Source organism: Girardinichthys multiradiatus, chromosome 21, assembly GCF_021462225.1.
Source record: "Girardinichthys multiradiatus isolate DD_20200921_A chromosome 21, DD_fGirMul_XY1, whole genome shotgun sequence".
Classification (NCBI taxonomy): Eukaryota; Metazoa; Chordata; class Actinopteri; order Cyprinodontiformes; family Goodeidae; genus Girardinichthys; species Girardinichthys multiradiatus.
In genome coordinates, this window is record NC_061813.1 from 41,148,509 (window position 1) to 41,162,161 (window position 13,653).

A 13,653-nucleotide genomic window follows, 5' to 3' on the forward strand; every position below is an offset into this window, starting at 1 on the left:
ACAGGTCTGTAGATGATGCAGTCAACCTAGCCCTTCACTTCATCCTCCGGCACCTGGACTCCACAGGAACCTACGCCAGGATCCTGTTTGTGGATTTCAGCTCTGCCTTCAACACCATCGTCCCAGTTCTGCTACAGGAGAAGCTCTCCCAGCTGAGTGTGCCCGACTCCACCTGCAGGTGGATCACTGACTTCCTGTCTGACAGGAAGCAGCGCGTGAGGCTGGGGAAGCACGTCTCTGACTCCCTGACCATCAGCACCGGTTCCCCCCAAGGCTGTGTTCTCTCTCCTCTGCTCTTCTCCCTGTACACCAACAGCTGCACCTCCAGTCACCAGTCTGTCAAGCTTCTGAAGTTTGCGGACGACACCACCCTGCTCGGACTCATCTCTGATGGTGATGAGTCCTGCGTACAGATGGGAGGTGGACCATCTGTTGGACTGGTGCAGCCAGAACAACCTTGAGCTCAACGCTCTAAAGACAGTAGAGATGGTTGTGGACTTCAGGCAGAACCCAGCCCCACCTGCCCCCATCACCCTCTGTGACTCCACAATTGACACTGTGGAATCTTTCCGCTTCCTGGGAACCATCATCTCCCAGGATCTCAAGTGGGAGCCAAACATCAGCTCCTCTCATCAAGAAAGCCCAGCAGAGGATGTTCTTCCTGCGGCAGCTGAAGAAATTCAACCTGCCAAAGACTATGATGGTGCACTTCTACACAGCCATCATTGAGTCCATCCTCACCTCCTCCATCACCATCTGGTACGCCGCTGCTACAGCCAAGGATAAGGGCAGGCTGCAGCGTGTCATTCGGTCTGCTGAGAAGGTGATTGGCTGCAGTCTACTGTCGCTCCAGGAACTGTACACCTCCAGGACCCTGAAGCGGGCCGGGAAGATTCTGGCTGATCCCTCCCACCCCGGTCACAGACTCTTTGAAACTCTCCCCTCTGGCAGGAGGCTGCGGTCCATCCGGACCAAAACCTCACCCCACAAGAACAGTTTTTTCCCATCTGCCACCAGCCTGGTTAACAAAGCCCGGAAACCACCCTGACACTCTCCCTTTCCCCCACACCCCCCTTTTTTTTACTGACAGGACACCTGTAACCTGTAACTCTATGAGTTACATTAACGCTCAGCTTGGACTCCTGCTTTACTTGCACAATGATCACCTGCACTGTTGTATTGCTCTTGCATCTTATACTGCTCTATATTTACTCTCACTCACTTAAAACTGTGCACTTATATTTATATTATATTGTAGATATGTTTATACTGTTTAATTTGTATTGTATTGCACCGACTACGCTAAAACAAATTCCTTGTATGTCCAAAAACGTACTTGGCAATAAAGCTTTTCTGATTCTGATTCTGATCCTGATTCTGAAATAAATAAGGATCTCACCAAATCCAGTGGAAGCTGCACCTCGCTCGTTCAGTTTGCCATCATCCCTCTGACTGACTGCACCGCACCACCGTTTTTTGTTTTTTTTTACCTACGAGGGGCGATAAAATTATATGACACTGATTGGCCATATATTTATTCATTGGCCCTAGCAACTGTACATGAATGGCTATTTGGCTGCACTGCTGGGGCCCTCTGAACAGTGCCCCATGATAGAAACATAGAAATCTGTCTGTCGGAATTCACCGGTGAATGAATATCAGTAGGTGGGAAATGTAGTTTATATACACTGCTAAAATAAATCAAGGGGACACTCAAATAACATCCTAGATCTGAATGAATGAAATATTCTCATTGAATATTTCATTCATTCTTTGTTCTGTACAAAGTTAAATGTGTTGACAACAAAATCATACAAAAATCATTAATAGAAATCCAATTTATTAACCAATGGAGGCCTGGATTTGGAGTCACACACAAAATTAAAGTGGAAAAACACACTAGAGGCTGATCCAACTTTGATGTAATGTCCTTAAAACAAGTCAAAATGAGGCTCAGTATTGTGTGTGACCTCCACGTGTCTGTATGACCTCCCTACAACGCCTGGACATGCTCCTGATGAGACGGTGGATGGTCTCCTGAGGGATCTCCTCCCAGACCTGGACTAAAGCATCCACCAACTCCTGGACAGTCTGTGGTGCAACGTGACGTTGGTGGATGGAGCGAGACATGATGTCCCAGATGTGCTCAATCAGATTCTGGTCTGGAGAACGGGCGGGCCAGTCCATAGCTTCAATGTCTTCATCTTGCAGGAACTGCTGACACACTCCAGCCACATGAGGTCTAGCATTGTCCTGCATTAGGAGGAACCCAGGGCCAACCACACCAGCATATATGGTCTCACGAGGGCTCTGAGGATCTCATCTCAGTACCTAATGGCAGTCAGGCTACCTCTGGCGAGCACATGGAAAGAAATGCCACCCCACACCATTACTGACCCACTGCCAAACTGGTCATGCTGAAGGATGTTGCAGGCAGCAGATCTCTCTCCACAGTGTCTCCAGACTCTGTCACGTCTGTCACATGTGCTCAGTGTGAACCTGCTTTCATCTGTGAAGACCACAGGGCACCAGTGGAGAATTTACCAATCCTGGTGTTCTCTGACAAATGCCAAGCGTCCTGCACGGTGTTGGACTGTGAGCACAACCCCCATTTGTGGACATCGGGCCCTCATACCATCCTCATGGAGTCGGTTTCTAACCGTTTGTGCTGCTGACACATGCACATTTGTAGCCTGCTGGAGGTCATTCTGCAGGGCTCTGGCAGTGCTCCTCCTGTTCCTCCTTGCACAAAGGTGGAGGTAGCGGTCCTGCTGCTGGGTTGTTGTCCTCCTACGGCCTCCTCCACGTCTCCTGGTGTACTGCCACTGGTTGCATTAATATCTCAATCAGACTCTTCTGAGGTGGCTCTGCTGAAACAACAAATATTGCAGTCTTGCATCTTGCATGGTCCTGTGTTCTAGGACTTTCTCTCATGATTTTACAATGTCAGGTTCACACAGTGTGACATGTTTATCCTTGAATATCAGTGCTAGTTGTGACACGTATTTAAATCTGGCTTCCTGTCTCAGTTGTTTTGTGTATCTGGCCTGTACATCATACTCACCCACATCTTAGCTTCCACATTACAGTATGACCCTAGGCTGTGTTTGCATGTAACTGGTTGCATGGTGGACCCATCAAATATTAATGGACTCAATAACTCAACCAAGCACAGAGCACATTTTGAAAGATTTATTTAAAAAATCTGGAACTGGTGGGGGCCCACAAACTCATTACTCAAATGTTTAGGAGTAACAAAAATGAAGAAAAAGAGTTAGGTGACCGAAGAAATGACTGGTGAGTTAACCAAACTCAAACAGAATGTCACTAACATCTTAGATGATGGATTAATGGGTGAATTTTCACAAACACTCATGTTCAATAAATTTGAATATGCGTTGAAGTGAGGCTCGTTTGTCAGATTAAAATTATCTTTCTAAAATGATAACCTTTAAACAGCTTTCATTAGGCCTACATTTATGCATTAAAGAAGTTGTTTTTATTGGTCTGATGTAATATTCTAATCCTTAATGTCTCGTTTTCATTAACTAAAAGTGACAAATCTTCATAATAAACAGAAATATATGGTTTAAAACATCAGTCTGTGTGTAAATTGTCTACATAATGTGTTTTACCTAGTATATTAAGTTACTGAAATAAATGAACAATGGTGGCAGGGGTTCATCTTGTAACTGGTGGGTTGCCGGTTCGATCCCTTGCTATGTCTGTCTCAGTCGTCGTTTCCTTGGGCAAGACACTTCACCCGCCTTGCCTACTGATGGTGGTCAAAGGGCTCGGTGGCGCCTGTGTATAGCAGCCTTACTTGTGTCAGTCTGCCCCAGGGCAGCTGTGGCTACAATGTAGCTCACCACTATCAGTGTGTAAATGGGTGGATGAGAGAAGGTAGTGTGAAGCTCTTTGGGGTCTCTGGGAACTTGATAAAGCACTATGCAAGTACAGGCCATTTACCATTTTTGTAAAAATCTAATTTATTGAATATGACTGCATTAGTTTTAACCTGCATCCTGTTGGCTTCAGCTCACATAATTTACTCTTTATTCAGATTGGTAGACTGCAGTTTGTCAGAGATCAGCTGTGCTTCCCTGGTCTCAGCTCTGAAGTCCAACCCGTCCCATCTGACAGAACTGGACCTAAGTAAGAACAAACCGAACGATGATGTTGTGAAGGAGCTCTGTGATTTCCTGAAGAATCCCTCCTGCAAACTTGAGACACTGAGGTAAAACACTCTGTTTTAGATTTGCGCTTAGCTCATTTCCATTAGACCTTACTCTCAAACCTACCACCTGCCCATTAATATTTTCTGACATCTTTAGAAACTTCGTAAGATAACCATGATTTATTTTTTTATTCAGATTGTGGGGCTGCGGTTTGTCAGAGCTCAGTGGTGTTTCTCTGGGCTCAGCTCTTAGGTTCAACCCTTCCCATCTGACAGAACTGGATCTGAACGAGAACAAAAACCTGAGAGATGCTGGAGTGAAGGAGCTCTGTGGTTTTCTAGCGAGTCCACTTTGTACACTAAAGATAGTAAAGTAAGACACCGTGCTGTACCTTTGTTCCAAGATTAATATGAGGTGAAAGCTGTGCTAACACTAACCTATAATATAATTATCCACACCCAGGATCTTTCAAGGGTTTAGTACATTTTGTTTTCATAATTTCCTGATGTCATATAACATAAGTTTATTTATATTCACATTGGTTTATACAAATTAGGTTTATTTGCTGGTTTTTGCACCAATTAAAACAAACAGGAACACTTTAACAAAACAAATTTTGCAAATGTTTTGTCCAAATTCCAAATTATACTTAATGGCTGTGCAGATCTTGATAAAATTATTCAACTTCCTTCATGAAAGGCAACCTTAGTACAAATCACACTTATCTCAACATGTATATCATGTTTGCAACAAATCTAATTTGTTGCAAACATGATATAGAGCCAGAAACCACCTTCTGGCAGGATTGCAGAGGAATCTAAGCCCACTCCTCTGGCAAAGCTCTCCAGTTAACCAGTACTCTTCACTTTGTGTACTGCAGCTGTCCTTTTCTGTTTGTTTATTGATTGAAACAGGACTGTGTATAATTGCAGTAATTTAACATATGACAGTGGGGAGCAGCTCTTTTCATGCTGCTCTCCACTTCTGGAGCTCCTCACCCAAGATAAGTCTGAAGCTGAGGTATATAAAGCTGGGTTACAGGTGGACGCTCACATTCAAAGCATGTTGCTGTCTCAGGTCTGCGTGTATAAGGTTATGTGTGCTAATTATTTGTTAGCTGGTGTGGGCGTTTTTATTGGCACCAGCATCTTTATCTGGAAAGAGGAATATGTTTTGAATAAAAGTGTAGTGTCCCATTATTAAATGGATCAAATTTTATCCATGCAAGGTGTGAAAACCGATGCATCTTGGTTGAATCCCTAAAACTGTATCCTTTAAATCTGCTCTACTGTAGCTTATATAAAGAGAAAAAAACAGAGAGAACATAAAGTTAAAAACTGAAATAACAGCAAATAATGCAAAATTGGAGAGTAGTAGGAGAATGTAGCGAAGAGGGTTAAAGTGGTCATTATGTCCTCCAGCAGCCTAAGCCTATAGCAGCATAACTACAGAGATAGCTCAGGATAACCTAAGCCACTCTAACTATAAGCTTTATCAAAAAGGAAAGTTTTAAGCCTAGCCTTAAAAGTAGACAGGGTGTCTGCCTCACGGACTAAAACTGGGAGCTGGTTCCACAGGAGAGGAGCCTGATAACTAAAGGATCTGCCTCCCATTCTACTTCTAGAGACTCTAGGAACCACCAGTAAACCTGCAGTCTGAGAACAAAGTGCCCTATTAGGAACATATGGACCAATCAGATCTCTGATGTATGATGGAGCTAGATCATTAAGGGCTTTATATGTGAGGAGGAGAATTTTAAATTCTATTCTGGATTTAACAGGGAGCCAATGAAGGGAAGCTAAAATAGGAGAAATATGATCTCTCTTTTTAATTTTCATCAGAACTCTTGCTGCAGCATTTTGAATCAGCTGAAGGCTTTTAACTGCATTTTGTGGACATCCTGATAGTAAAGAATTACAATAGTCCAGCCTTGAAGTAACAAATGCATGGACTAGTTTTTCAGCATCACTCCTGGACAGGATATTTCTAATTTTGGCAATGTTCTGGAGATGAAAGAAGGAAATCATAGAAACCTGTTTAATATGGGATTTAAATGACATGTCCTAGTCAAAGTTAACACCAAGGTTTTTTACTTTATTATCAGAGGTCAATTTAATGCCATCCAGGTTAAGTGATTGACTAAGCAGTTTCTTTTTTAAAGACTCCGGTCCAAAGACAACAACTTCTGTCTTGTCTGAATTTAGAAGCAAAAAATTTAACGTCATCCAAGTTTTTATATCTTCAAGACATGTTTGTAGTCTATCTAACTGGTTGGGCTCATCAGGATTTATGGATAAGTAAAGCTGAGTATCATCAGCGTAACAGTGAAAATTTATCCTATGCTGCCTGATAAATTGACCTATTAGAAGCATATATATAGTAAAGAGAATTGGCCCAAGTACTGAACCCTGTGGTACTCCACAATTAACCCTGGAGTTTAAAGATGATTTATCATTTACATGAACAAACTGGAATCTGTCAGACAAATAAGGGCGCGTTCACACTTCCCTACTCCAAGTAGCCCCAGGAGACATTTTCAAACTCTTTCATCTTCAGATTCACACTCTCCTTCTACTTAAATGTGCTGCTATTACCTCACATCCTCTCATCTGGTTTTGGTACAGTGGGACACAGCAAGCATTCACACTGCAATCGAACCGCTACTGGGTCCGGATAAAACTTACCGAGACTGTCAGTTGTAAATGTGCCAGGGTCCGGTTCTCTGGTCTGTTTCATGGCCCAGAATGGGTTCACACCGGCGTGATTCAAACATGAGTGCAGAACCTGAGTTTGTATTGATGGAGCTGCTGGTGGAGCTGACAGAGTTTAAGAGCTGAAGTCAGCAGGTCTTTATTGAAGCAGCAGCATGTTGTCATTAATATTAATGAGAGCTCTTTAACTGGTTCTGTTGGACTGTTTTAACCTGCATCCTGTTGGCTTCAGCTCACATGTTTTATTCTTTATTCAGATTGAAGGGCTGCAGTTTATCACAGATTAGCTGTGCTTCTCTGGGCTCAGCTCTGAAGTCCAACCCATCCCATCTGACAGAACTGGACCTGAGTGTGAACGAGCTGAAAGATTCTGGAGTGAAGGAGCTCTGTGGTTTTCTACAGACTCCTCTCTGCAAACTACAGATATTGAAGTAAGACACCATGTTTTAGTTTACTTCTGATATTTCTGATGTGAAAGTTGTGTTGACACTAAACTGCAGACATATGGCTGATATTATACTGATCTACACTGAGGATCTTCATGGTAAAGTCTGGTTTCTTCTCCACTGGTTTGGTCTAGTTCAAGTTTCTTTTTTTTTTCAAACTTCCTCCCATGATTTATTAAATAATGAGCAGAAAACATGAAACAATGAGTTGAATTTCAGTGTGGGGTTGCAGCTATTATCCATAACTTCCCAGAATCCAGTGGATTTAGAGCTGATAATGCAGGAAATTCCCACTCCCATTCCCAGCAGCATTATTTAATAATGTTGAGCCAACATAGGCAGCGGTGTGGAACGCAGGAAGAATCCCAGAAACTCTCTAAGACTTCAGTCCTGGAGAGGACACTTGGTGCTCCCGTTCTCCTCCTCTGTACGAGGCTACGAGCTCCCGGTGCTGCTGTTGCATCTCTCAGTAACATCTACAGAGAGGGTGGATGATCTGGACTGGAAGGTGGAGGCATTGTTAGGCTTTAGTGTCCCTGCCCATCATCTCCAATGTTAGTAGCTGTATGTTTGTGTTTTCATCCAGAGAATGTTTCCCTTGTTTTAATGATCTGTGGTCAAATGGTTTTATTAGAAATAAGAAGAAAAACTGCTGATAAAGAGGAAGATAGAAGACATGAAAAATACTGATGGTTCATTTATTTTAATGTTTTTAATCTCTTTAAACCTTCATCAGATCAGTTTTTCTATATTTTCTTCATGATGACTTTAAAACGGTTCAGTTCATATTTCTGTGAATAATTTGATAGAATTCAGCTGAAAAACAAAGTTCATATCTTCTATTCTAGTAAATATTTCCTGAGTTTGTCCCTGGACTTGGAGCCAGTGTTTAATTGTGTCCCTCTGTGTAACTGAGTTGGACCCTCTGATCTAAGGTCAGAACAGGACAGCATTCGGACCCCCAGTGTGTATAAATCCCCCTCATGTGAAGCAGGTCAGAGGGGATTCAACCCAATTTAGAAAAGTGAATTTCATCTCCTGGAATCTGTCTGACATTAACAAATATATAATCACTGATTGATGCTTCAACACTTTTAGAAGCTCTGGAATAATTTTACTGACTAAAATACTCAAACACAACATGTCTCAGTACCAGGTTCTGGTTCTGTGTGTTTCAGCTCTTCAAGTCAGTTTTCCATGAAATATTCTCCATGACATCATGTTTTTATGGATGTGAAATAATTCAAATAGTTGAATTTATCTGCATTAATCTACATTTGTTCATATTTCCTCCAAAATTCCTCCTGACTTGATTGTTTTCTGTGAAACTTGAATAATTTGGCTGCAGAACCTGAGTTTGTATTGATGGAGCTGCTGGTGGAGCTGACAGAGTTTAAGAGCTGAAGTCAGCAGGTCTTTATTGAAGCAGCAGCATGTTGTCATTAATATTAATGAGAGCTCTTTAACTGGTTCTGTTGGACTGTTTTAACCTGCATCCTGTTGGCTTCAGCTCACATGTTTTATTCTTTATTCAGATTGTGGGGCTGCAGTTTGTCAGAGATCAGCTGTGCTTCTCTGGGCTCAGCTCTGAAGTCCAACCCGTCCCATTTGACACAACTGGACCTGAGTCAGAACAACAACCTGAAGGAGTCAGATGTTCAGCAGCTGGAGGATCTTGTAAAGAGTCCAGACTACAAACTGAATCATGTGTAAGTAGATGTTTGATGTGAGTCCAGCCGCTGTCAGCAGTATTGTTCTGAACCCAGTTAGCATCACAGCAAAGATCCAGTGTTCCCAGTAAAGCTGTAGCTTCTCAGTGGGAGGAGAATGGTGACAGGCTTCCTGATTGGACACAGAGACATCAATCAGCCAATCAGATGAGCCAGAAGCTTGTTGTGTTCCTGTGTTTGTGTTGATGTGAAGATGACTGTTGCTGTTGTGTTCATGTCTACAGGAAATAAAGCTGGATTCCAGCTGACAGCTTCCAACATGTATAGAGACAGTGGTCCTCATTCATCAGACTGTGGTAACATCAGATCTGATCTCAGACTGTTTGTTCTCTCATTTCAACAGGAAACAACTGATCAGGTTCATCTTTGTCACAGCTCTGAGATCAGTCTGACTGCAGCCTGGAAACCACTGGCTCTTATTTCACAAACCATCATTACATTTAGTGACCATGTGGTCTTTATACAGAGCAGAAGCTCTGCTGAAGTCCACTCATCACATCTGGACATGTGTCCTTCTGTCATTAGCTTCATCCAGATGTGTTCAGGGACAGCCTCCATGTTTGTTTGTCAGCTGATGTTTCAGAAACAGATGAGATGTTCATCAACAGCCAGAGTTTGTGTGTTTAAATGGAGCAGCAGTTGACATGTAGCAGCAGTAAATAATCACTACAGTGTTGGTGCAGAAATGAAGCCTTCATGACTCTCAGCAGTTGGTTTCCACTGTGGACTGGAGTGAAACCTGCAGAGGAACCAGACTTGATGCTGAAAGTGTGTGCAGGTGTGTGAGCTTGGAGCTCAGTGTGTTCACTCCAACACGTTAACATGAGAGCTGAAAGGAAGCTGGCTACGCTCCACAGCTGCTCCACAGCTGCTCTGAACAGGACTGAAGTCCCTGCTGCTCTTTATACTGGATGTGCTGCATCACTGACTGACAGCTGATGGAGAGAGGCTGGAAACACTCATTGATCTCCTCTGTTGCTCCTTCTTCTCTCTGCAGGTTGAGGGCAGATTGATGATCTTTGTTCAGGAGAGAAGCTGAGCTGTGTCCTGATGATCCACAGAGGTTGAAGCTGCAGCAGTTTGAGTTTAAAGAGACTCTGACTGGATCCTGATGATGAACTCTGAGTTTAGAGATTTTTATCCTGTTTATTTTCTAATGTCTGTCATTTAGTGTCTGATATTGTTTGTCTCTCTGGACCAATGAAGATGAAATTAAACCTCAATTCAGACGTTTTCGGGCTGCATGTTTTCTTCATTGTGATGCAGTTTTTACATCTTTTTATTAGATTTTAGATGTTTGATGCTAATGTTTCAGCAGCTCTTGTCATTTTATCTGTTGCTGCAAACATCTCAGAGAGTAAATGATGGTTTCTTCAATCAGAGGATGAAGCTTTTCTTGATGATTTTAAATCAGATATTTTTTATTTCCTTCTTTCTGACGGTAAAATATAAACTTAGTAAAGATAAAGTTTCTTCTTCTCTAGCATCTCCTTTGGTGAGCATTGGAAACACTTTCTGTAGCAGCTCAGAAACTTTCAGATCATGTTTGGAGGATTTTCTCTGTTCTTGCTGCAGAACGGTTCTGGTTCTGTTGGATCTGTGGCTCATCATGCAGCTCAGCTCTGCTGAGGTCAGAACATAGATTTTAATTTTTTTTATGGCACTAGAGGCCTTTATTTTTTGCTGGGTCCAGGACTCAGACCGCGCACTTTGACCCCTACACCACCAGCACCGCGCCCCAGAACACAGATTTTAATTATGTTCACTGTGGATGTTGAAGAAAAATAGATTTTTTTTTTTAAACATGAATCTTTAACTTTTTTCATTAAATGTTTGTAGGAATCTTAGAGGAATATTTATCTTTCTTTTTATTCCTTCTCTAATATTTCTTCTCTAGATGTTTCCTCTGGTTTCCAGCCTTCATTCTGTCTCCACCAGGATAGACCAGGAGGTGGCGCAGGTGAGCAGATTCAGGTTTCTATGGAGCCACATGATCAGGAACCTTAAATGGAGTCCAAACAGCAGACTGTGGTTCCTCAGGAACCTGAGGAGAAACCACATCTCTGCTGCTCTGATGAGGATGTTTATCTGAGCTCAACAGAGAGCAGATGGACCTACTCCATCCTGGTCTGGTTCTGAACCCGTTCAGAGGCAAACTGGGCCGCTCTCCACACGGTACCGAACATCATTGGTCTCCCTGAAAGACATCTACAGGTCCAGCTGCAACAGCAGAACCTACAGAACACTCTTCCCTCTATATCATGTGTTTCCATTGCTGCCCTCTGGGGGGCGCTACAGGGGCCTCAAGTGGTGCACCAGGAGACTGAGGACCAGTTTTTAACCTTCAGTTGTCCAAGAACTTCATTCTGGACCTCCTGTACCAGCTCCACCATCTTTGGACCTGCTGATGTGAACAACTGAGCCGCCACTGAGAAGAACTTTAATATCTTTAAGCTCTTTAAGTTTCATTTAAAATGATTTTTAGATTATTCACTAAAACTAGAATCAGTTTCTATCTGTGTGAGAGTGATGAAAGCTGCTGGAAATTAACTTCTATTGTCTCCAAAGACAAGAAAGACCTTCATTCTGTCTCCATCATGGTCACATGGTTGGACTTGTGGGTCCAGCTGATAGGTTCTGTGGTTCCTGAGTCCAGATATTCCACCAATGTGGTTCTTTGTTAGCAGGTCAGCTTTAAGGAAGGTGTGGAGCCATGATTGACCACAGATGGACTCAGGAAGGACTTCCAGTCCAGCCCCAGCAGGCTGGAGGAGGGCTGTTGTCATTAAGGATGATCTGGTTGGACTGAAGATCATCTCCAGAGCTGCTGCCAGTTTCTGGAAGCTTCTCTCTTCAAGCAGAAGTCTGCAGTGTTCAATAAGGATGTGATGTTTCTGCAGGACATGCAGCCAAGTCCTCCACTGCTGGTCTTTCTATGCTGAAGATCCCTGATAGCTGCTGCAGGCCAGCTGACCTCCTTGTCTGGGTCTGGGACAAGAACATCTTGGATAGACATCCAATTATTTCTCCTCTTTTCTCCTTCCCTTCTTCCTCTCCTTTCAGCTCCATACTGGTTTTTATTTTCCAGTTTTCAGCCTTAGAACAGCTTCTAAATGTTATTCCTGCTGTAAAATGTTGTGAAAAAGTAGAAATGTCAAATAAATCCTCAATTTATTACTCAAATAAGGTATTAAAAGGGTAAATTAAAATGTGAATCCTCTATATGGTTAAATGATATATGAATATTTCAGCCATTTTATAATTTTTACTTCCTGTGCTACAGTACATCATGAAATAATTTAAACTGCTGGTGTGTCCCAGTAAATGAGCATAGACATCTGATTGGTTAACCTGTACAGCCACTCAGCTGTCGACCAATCACCTTTTCTATACTAGTTTTAGTGCTGCAGTGATTTTGGTTCATAAGCCTGATCAAATAAATTCATGATGAGCTGCAGCACATGACCATGAAGTGAAAAATATGATTTCTATATTTATTTATTGAAGAGAAATATTTATTTATTGCATCTCGAGTCTTATTGAAAAATTTCACATGTATAAATATTACTTTGTGACTTTTACTGTTTGAATGTTGGCACTGATGGCTTTCCAAACGCTACACCCTGGTTGGATCAAATCGTTTGTATTTTCGGCTCCTGCTGGTGGGACATGTTTAGATTTGAGGTCCAAATGCCAGGCGCCGAACCGTCCTTCAGCAGTCTTGGAAGTCCAGTTTCTCAGCAGGTTGAGCCTCTCTGTAGAACAGGATCTTTGTTTTATTGATGGGTCTCTAGGATCCAGCAGCAGGTAGAGATATGCAGCCTGAATCGGTCATTCTGCTCCAGGTCCATCTCTCTGGTACACAGAACCAGAACCTTCTCTCAGCAGCTGCCTCTAGCCCTGCAGTTCTCTCTCCTGCTCCGCTGTGACCTACAGGTTCCAGATGGTCTTTAAGCTAATGGATGTTTTAATGAGAGCAGGTCCATCAGGTAAAGTTAGTCTGGCTGCACTCGTTCCTATAGATTGATGTTATTACCTGATCGTCCTCAGCGCTGCACCTGCACACTGGATTTAAGCAGGCTGAACATTTGTTTTTATGCTTTAGTGAACTAGAACATTTATAAAATGCTACAGAACAGATATTTACAACAAAAGGTTGGAAACATTTCATACATGAGGATTTAGGGAAGTTTCTAAAAGATAATTAAAGTTTATCGTGTGAACTCAGTTTCATAGTGTCTATGTTCATGTTGAAGCAAACTAAAAATACATTAAAATGAGGCTTTTAAAGTCAAAATGTGAAAGTGTGAATATGAGATTTATTGCAGCGACTTCAGGAGACAAACAAGCTGCTGAGGGGCTGAAGTTGGACCGTTCCTTGTTCGACCCGCTCGTCATAGAAAAAGAATCCACTGAGGTCCAAAGTAAAAGTCTTTTAATTACAGTATTAAAGAAAAAATAAACGATTCAGAATAATGTGTCCAAAGAATATAACTTAACGAACACAAATCACAAAAATCTTGATTGTTAGCAGTCAACAAAAACTACGGCGGCCCACACGTAGGACGCGAGTGGTAAGCTAATAAAT

At 42.4% G+C, this 13,653-nt stretch overlaps 1 protein-coding gene across 7 annotated transcripts in view; it reads left to right on the plus strand.

The window, feature by feature from the left end:
- Nucleotides 1-10,298, plus strand: part of LOC124857969 (NACHT, LRR and PYD domains-containing protein 12-like) — a 45,055-nt gene extending 34,757 nt beyond the window's left edge. For all 7 annotated transcript variants that reach the window (XM_047349601.1, XM_047349605.1, XM_047349604.1 and 4 more), the window contains 5 exons: nucleotides 4,064-4,237; nucleotides 4,374-4,550; nucleotides 7,147-7,320; nucleotides 8,871-9,044; nucleotides 9,409-10,298. In XM_047349601.1, coding sequence (XP_047205557.1) covers nucleotides 4,064-4,237; nucleotides 4,374-4,550; nucleotides 7,147-7,320; nucleotides 8,871-9,044; nucleotides 9,409-9,457 — 748 coding nt within the window. In that variant the 3' untranslated portion in view covers nucleotides 9,458-10,298. The remainder of the gene's footprint in view (nucleotides 1-4,063; nucleotides 4,238-4,373; nucleotides 4,551-7,146; nucleotides 7,321-8,870; nucleotides 9,045-9,408) is intronic.
- Nucleotides 10,299-13,653: the final 3,355 nt, after the last annotated feature.